Genomic DNA, 8,202 nt, shown 5'->3' with positions numbered 1-8,202 from the left:
TATATTATAGTTGTTCTGGAAMACATAAAATACATTAAAGAGCATGTTGTTGTGAGACTTTAATATAATTTGCACTTTTATTTCCTGTTCAGAAAGCTTTTTTTTTTTCAGATTACATATTAAAGAAGAAGATCTGACTAAATAGTTTACTTTCATGTCTCTGTTGCTAAAATTTGTAATATGAAATTTATATTTGGGGTTTGTGAAAATTCATCCAAGTGTGAAAACAGTCCATTTAAATATTAACTAATAGGTTTAATTTGTCTTTAATCTGTTTGGCATCCTACTTTGATAAATACTTTAATGGCCTCTGCAGACACCGTCTATCAGCCTGTTTGCATTGCGTAACAGAGAGAGCATCAGCATTACCCATCAAAAATCAACACTCGTAATGAGAACCCAGAAGAGGGAAGCATATGCAGCAGCAGCACCCCATTAAATTTTCATTCACTGCAGAGGCTTGGTACAAAACACTTTTAAACATCCTGGTTTCTACTGTGGCCGGTCTTTAATGTGTAATAAAAAATAGATGGCACAGAATGAGTGTAAGTAGTTTGTTTTTCTCTCCTTTTCACTCTAACAATCATAATATCTCTAAATGTAGGCGAACCACAGCCATCTGACAAGTTAAACAGAACTATTTTATTCAAGCAGGAGAAATTACATTTCCCGTGAAGATGCAGAGTAAATGCTGAGGGCTAAATGACTGCTGAAAACCCTGAAACTGAGTCAGTAAAAGCTAAAAGATGCAGAAAACTCAGCTCCTGTCCCCACTCACTTTTATCTGTTCTACATTTCATTAAGCTCAGCTGTCATCTCTGTCCGACCCACTATCTCCTCTGACCCCACTCTTCAACAGATCAATGTTGTGCTATGTGTCATGTCTGGCTCTCCTTTGTGTCTCCTTGTTTCCTGTAAGTTGTTGCTGCTTTTTTACTTTAATAAAAACTTAAAGTTTTATTTGATCTCCTTGTGTCAGTCTGCATTCCCATGTCCATATCCTTCACAAACCGTGACATTACTAGAAAAAGGCTATGAAAACTAGCTGAAGGTGGACAAAGCGCTAGGTAGAAATTACAAGTAGAAAAAGGCTAATTAGTAAAGATAAGCAGCTAGCTAAATGCAACAAAAGGTTAACTAAAAATAACAAAATGGTAGTTAAAATAAGCAAAAACAAAAAAATAGYTAGAAACCAAAGGTAGCAAATAGCTAGATAAAAAAACTGTAGTTAAAAACTAAAAGTAGCTAAAAAATAACTAAATTCTATCTAAAACAGCCAGAGGTTATCAGCAAAATGTTATTAAAAGCAAAAGTTGCAGAAGGCTAGACAAAAACTGAAGAACCAGTAGTGATAAAATAAAAATAGCAAAAGGTTATCTAAAAATAATCCAACTCTAGCAAAATAACAGCTAAAGGATGTAGCAAAAAGTAAAATAAAAGTAGCTAAAAGTAGCAATAGTCTAAAGATCAAAAGTAGCAAAACAGTAGCTGGAAGTTAAAAAATTAGAAAGCTAAATTTTATAAGTGGTAAAAATGTTGAAGCTATATTAGGCAAGAGGTTAGCTAAAAGCTAACGGTAGCAGAACTGTAGTTTAAAGCTAAAAGAAAGATTTAACAAAATGGTAACACTAGCTGAACAGTGGCTAAAATTACAATTCAAAAACAAAGCGAGTATGCAGAAGCAGTTTTAGCAGTTGGAAGTTAAAAATTGCTAAAAGAAAGTAAAAAGTCACTGAACATGAATAATTGATCAATTGCTTCCAGTGCCATACAAACACCTAAACTTCATGTTTGGGTTCCACAATGATTGACTGGACACTAAATGCAATACCTGGAGGCAGCAAAAATAACCAGTCAAACTGAAATAACTGGTATTTTTCCTTTATTTTAATCTAGTTTTAAAATTGCAAATGATACATTTTGAGTAACAATGTTCTGGCTGATGACTTTCATTGCATTGTAGATTGAATTGAACTTTAAAGTTATTAATTTAAATAGCGTAAACAACAAGAAGAAAAGTGTTGATTAACCTTATAGATCTGAAGCAGATTCATCAGAGCAGAACCATCTGAAACACATGAACCAAAACAAATTATTGTCGATTATTTTTGCTTCTAAAAAAAAGATGAAATGTATTAAAACTAGAGGCGAAATCAATGATAAGCAGCCAACCATAAAGTTCTCTCACCTCGAGATGTTTCAAAACCAAACACCAAATAGCATCATCAGTTCYGTCTGCTCTCTGTCAGTAAAGCATAATGAAGTTCTGACCCACAAGTGTTGCTTTTGTAAGCACATCTCCACACTCTGCAGCACACTGTAAAAATGAGCTCATCAGCAGGAAAGTGCTGCTGATGAAATATCCCTCACAGAAAATGTCAAAGGTGTTTTACCTGAGGACATTCGCTTTGACATGTTTCACCAGGTACTTCACTTCAGCAGAACCAGCAGCCMGGCCGAGTCATTTCAGGTACAGGAGGTGATCAGTGTGTTTGGATTCTTCATRGAAACCTGCAAAGGGTTGGATGTACAGTTTGCCTGCTGAGGCTTGCAGAACGGTTTCATCAACTCTGCTCACTGTTGCATTACACCGTGTCACTGTTAAAGGGGATATAAAAAAACCAGAAAAAAATCACATTTGGCAGGAACACAGAAACTAAAACAAGCTCAAAAATTAAAAGAAAAACAGAAAAGGAAAGCAATTAATTAAAAAAGGGGTTTTTAGACTAAACCTGTCATTTTAGACTGAACCTTGCATCAAAGGCTGTTATTTGCTGTGTCCAGAGTACAAACTTTGTGTGTGAGGGATTAGTAACACAATCACATGCATTGGTCCAGATGTACAAGCACAAAAACAGCAAAACAACAATAACAACAAACACTTTGGCTCATGTTTGTCATATAAAGTTATATTAGTGAAATTCAAAATTCTTGTCATTGAATACATTTTCAGATTTAAATCACCTGCACCTTATGTATCAAACTGCACAGCTCCCATACTGAAAGGGATTGAATTTGATTGATTTATCAAACTGTGTTCCTGCACACCTTTCCATCATACCTCCCAACGATGGTGGAACCGTGCACGCAKCAAACACCTTCCCTGACTTGCCTCTATTGAAATACGCAAATATGTTCCATACATCTCTCCTCTCTGCACCATTAACATGCAGAAAAGTGAAGAATTTAATGGAACGTGAGTCAAAGAGGCTCCTGAATAAAGTAGGGAGTTAAAATGTAAAAAAAAAAAAAAAAATGCTGTGTGCAAAGAAGCATAGTGGTGTGTGAACTGTGGTKGTCAGAGCTGCATATAAAAATTATCAGACATAAAGGTGGGAGTAAAGTGAGGAAATGCTSCCCATCAATTTTTCACTAGTAATGTTAGACACCACTTCCTTAGTATACTGTTAATGAATGAAGTGAACCAAGGCCACATTTAAAAACCTGGGACATTTCTAACTTTACACACTTGGCACACAGTTTGTCTTTGTGCCGCAATTACACAACATTGCAAGAGATTGCATATTGTTATTTTCAACATTTGACCRAAGCMTCTTAYAACACAATTTAGTTTAAATTTAAGATGATGTATGATGAACTTAAACTTAAAGTGGACTTTTTGTTTGTTATTTTTTCTTTTCATTTATATTTAAATAATAAATTAAACCGTTCCCCGGTTTTACAGATGAAACACAGGACTGAACTGGGAAAAGGTCAACTGCAATTGCAATAATTGTTTTGCCTGCAGAACCATTTATGATCATTCAAGCTCTTCATCTCACAATGAATCGGAGCTGCATCATCTATGAGGGAGATTTCATCTTTAAGCAGGTTGTTTAAGTGCAAATGTTGCCCTGAGGATCGCACTGGGGTTTGAGATGTTCACAGATAATTTTGTTGGATGGCTACATGAAAAACAGATATTTAACACTAATGCTTCATCTGGAGCTTCATCTCTCTTTACTTCAGCCTACTGGACTCCTTTATAATGACCGTTGAGCCAGAACAGAATTACAAATCAGACAAAGGCACTATTTTGTCATATGAAAATGGTAAAACAAAACTATGAACTATGAAGTAACAAAAGGCTAGTTTAACACTAAAAGTAGCAGAACAGCAGCTAAAAGCTAAAAAGAAAAAAAAGATTTTAAAAAGACCAATACCTTTGCAGGAACTGAAGAAATCTTTCACAAATCTTTGCAGTTTCTTTGTGTCAGGTTATGGTTGCAGTCTGATGGAAGGGAGGAGCCGCATAGACGTCATGTTTGAAAGAAAGATTTTTTTAAAAATTTCCACAAAAAGWGTGAGAATTAAAGATAATAACTTTTAATGCAGAGCTTCTGAAGTGGAGCACTGCGAGAAGGGTTATGAACAATCAATATCTTACCTGTTGCAGATAGCTTTTGTACAGCCTCAGAATTAAAAACAAGTTATCATGGGATCGTTTTGTTATTTTTAAGTAATGTTCTGCCAATTTTTTTGCAATGGTTTGTACCTCATCAGTCTGTTTCCCAAAACTTTTCACTGGTATTGGGTCAAATAAACAAGGGCATGGTAACAATGTTCATTATGCTATTTTAATCTATTTTAAGTACACTAACTTCACTCTTTTGTAACAAATAAGGCAAAAACAATTGTTAGTAGTGATATTTAAATTTATTCAGAAAAAAAAATTTCAGGACCCCATCTTGATGGTTTGAGACCCCACTGAAGGTCCTGACTCCAACATTGGAAACCACTGGTCTTATTGAGGTCAAAGTAAAAATCCAACTAAAAGTCAAGCTAATGGCTAACTCTCTGTTTTATAACATTTTTCAAAGCAAATATAACAAAATTTGCACAAAAAATGTCTCACTGATGTGATAAAACATTRTATGACACAAAATAAAACTTTTATACTTTTTTTTGTTTAGTTTGTCATTGATTTTTCTGCGTATTTCTACACACAGGTGTGCTGAGGCTGCTGAGAGTATCAGTCCACCGTGAGCTGAGTAAGTTTGGATTGATGAGGTGCACTGATCAGGTGGACTGATACTGCTGTCACAGCAAGACACCACCATCTTGGCCTCATTACTCCACAGAATCCAACTTCAAAAAAATCGGAACTACTGCTTTAATACACAAAAAAGCCCACGCCCAGCCGTCCATCTTCCAACATGCAGTGCAATTAGGATAAACAGGCTTGTTAACAAGATTCTCATGCTCACGGATTACTTATCACTGATCGTAAAGTAGATAAAAATACAGCTTTAGGACTTTGCCTYATCAACTCAGGTCAATAGAATGTTATAAAAATGTGGGCCGGAAAATAAATCTGATTGTGATAAGAGAGAATTCCCTTCTTGGCTGATCTTTTATCAGGTTTTGGTTCCTTTCAGCACAAAGTCAATGTTTCAGATTATGCCTAAATTATCTCTCAATTTGAAAAAAAAAAGTTACATTTTTGTCTGTCACTTTAAAACTCTGCTGTGTGTGTTGTGATTGACGGGATTAGTTTAACACAAGGTYGGAGGTGATAAGAACTGGAAGACCCTTGCATCACTTTGAGTAGGTGAGGCTCATCTATGAATGATTTGCTTCATTCTGTTTYGTGTCTTTTGTTTCTCTCTCTCTAGGTTCTGAGCGCTCGGTCTCTCTTGGCTCTGTTCCTCTTATGTGACCTGAATGCAATATAGCAATAAAGGATATTTCCTTGATCAAAATATCTTCTGAGATGAATTTCTACAACACATCTCTCATTTATGGTGGAGTGGCAATGCCTACCGGAGAGGAAAGAAAAGGGCTTGAGAATCTTGCATTTGATGTAAGTACAATTATGTTTTATTGAAAAAAATGCTTATTAACACTGGTTTTATTATTATACGGCATATGTTTAAGAAAATCTCAGAAAGAAGTTACACTAATTTTGTTTATTGTTGTTGCTCCTCAGTAATGCTGGTTTTAAAGACAATAAGACTGATAATTTAAAAAATATTGTGCTAAATATGTATTAGCAAAAAATCAAAACTACACAAATCCTTTGACTTTACTCTGTTAAATACTAAGATTCATGCTTGATTTTATTTAAAGAGCTGGTTTAGAAGAATGTAAGTAATTAGGTGTAAACTTTACACATTTAACATCACCCCTTACAAACAAAAATACTGTAGTTTATTTTTTTTAAAACCAACTGTGTCTTTTTCTCAAGGCTCGGCTACTTTCCAGCTCAAAAACAAAACAATTCTGCAATTTTTTGTGACCTTTTTGATTCAAAGGAATCCCACAAATCCAAACGTCATGGGTTAAAAYATACCAGTGTTGTGTAGTTGTAATAAAATGGAGCTAAAAGTCGGTTAAGAAAGTATTTCTTCAGGGTAGCTGGAACTTCGGTCCTGAGATGATTCATGAGTAATTATTTGACTGAACTGAAGATGACTTCATGTCATCCTTTGACTCCTCACAATTTATCCTGCTTGTTTGTCTGTGGTTTCTGCAGGATGAGGAAGTCAATGATCCACGCAAAACAAAGGTGGATAAAACATGTGGGAGTGACTGTGCAGCACAGAGAGACGTAAACAAACCTACTTATGCCGTGACCGATGTCCCTCCTTGGTACCTTTGTATTTTCTTGGCCTTTCAGGTTGGTGTCAAGCATATATTGTTGCAAAATGACAAAATCTCTCTGAATCACTTTGCAACAAGGTAATAAAAGCAAGTGAAGGAAACTCTTGGGAGTTAGCTTAGGTATTAACAGTTATTTGTGAGCGTTCAAGGGCAGTTAGAGAAAATTATTAATGAAACTCCACCACTCATCCCCTCATGCATGAGGAAGTGCTGACTAAACAGTGATTTTATGTAGGGCTGGGGAAAAAACATGAAGTACAAACAATAAAGAATTCAATCGAAACACTTTCTGTTGAAACGTGAAGCAACACATGTACAACATTTTACAACCATCCCCTTTCTTGGCAGGTTATATTTTTATTAAATTTGGCAGCGCTGATTTATGTTCAATGACACTACAAATCCAAGTTCCTGCCAGCAGTTCTGCAAGCTGTAACCAAAACGTGGACCATAATTTTCCATATTTGGCTGCTTGAAACATAAAAAGCCACAAGGCTCACCGATCACTTACATTCACAGACATTTAGAATTCAACGAAGCTGTCTTGAATTTGTTTTTCACACAATTTTGTTATTCTGAGTCACCAACTCCTCAACAGATCACAGTGGCACAATTGTTAAAGCTGGATGGATGGATGGATGGATGGATGGATGGATGGATGGATGGATGGATGGATGGATGGATGGATGGATGGATGGATGGATGGATGACACTTGTTTGTCATGCCAATGAAGGCAAACATGTTGGACATAGAGTAGACATGAAAGCACATCTGTTTATAAGTATCACAGCGATTTCTTGTTTTTCTTTGTAGCATTACCTGACAGCTTTTGGTGGGATCATCTCTATCCCCCTCATTCTCTCAGAAGGCCTCTGTCTGCAGCACGATAGCCTGACCCAGAGTCGGCTCATCAACACCATCTTCTTTGTCTCTGGCATCTGTACTATTTTGCAAGTTACCTTTGGTGTAAGGTGAGGATTTATGGTCCAGAACCTAGGAGAGTTCTAAGGAACTTAGACTCTTGTGGGAGACCATCAGGCTAAACTCAGTTTTGCATAACAGTTTTATATAAAAAATTGCAGTTTTTATTAGCTGCTAAGAATAGACATTGCAAGAGAGCAGCAGAAATTTAAACCATTTTGTTTTTTAAACAGTTATTTTTGAGCCTTTAAACTTTATATATTTAATTGTATTGTATCATCTTGGATCTCTTATCTCTGGATAAGTCAGTCTTAAAAAGAACCTAACAGCCAGAGGTCAGCTGGCTTTGGATTTCAACTTTGGATTGTAAACTTTCTGAAGTGTGTGCTTGCTCTATATATTGCTCTGCATTTGTTGTCAGAGAATGGCCCTTGTCAACAGTGATCTGTTTCTGAACTCACTACTTCGTCACTGACTTCAGTAAATAAACCCTCAGAAGTCCATTTACACCTAAAAAAATAAGAAAACCTTAGTATCAATTTTTCGATTTACCATGTGCTGACATCAAGGTAACTCCTCTCTGAAAATTCTGCTTACCACTGGAAAGACGCACATTGATGTCGCTAATGTAAACACCACAATAACCACCTTTAAAAAAAGGCACTACAAAGTCAGGT

The 8,202-nt window shown here is 35.9% G+C and overlaps 1 protein-coding gene across 1 annotated transcript in view; it reads left to right on the top strand.

The window, feature by feature from the left end:
* Positions 1-5,590: 5,590 nt before the first annotated feature.
* Positions 5,591-8,202, top strand: part of LOC106518547 (solute carrier family 23 member 1) — a gene marked incomplete in the record, with an annotated part of 7,568 nt that continues 4,956 nt past the window's right edge. Inside the window, 3 exon segments of the mRNA XM_014009885.1 lie at positions 5,591-5,803; positions 6,476-6,619; positions 7,418-7,575. Of these exon segments, the coding sequence (XP_013865339.1) occupies positions 5,714-5,803; positions 6,476-6,619; positions 7,418-7,575 (392 nt within the window).

Source organism: Austrofundulus limnaeus, unplaced genomic scaffold (assembly GCF_001266775.1).
Source record: "Austrofundulus limnaeus strain Quisiro unplaced genomic scaffold, Austrofundulus_limnaeus-1.0 Scaffold63, whole genome shotgun sequence".
Classification (NCBI taxonomy): Eukaryota; Metazoa; Chordata; class Actinopteri; order Cyprinodontiformes; family Rivulidae; genus Austrofundulus; species Austrofundulus limnaeus.
The sequence above is the reverse complement of the archived record's forward strand: the minus strand, read 5'-3'. Positions and strand labels throughout refer to the sequence as shown.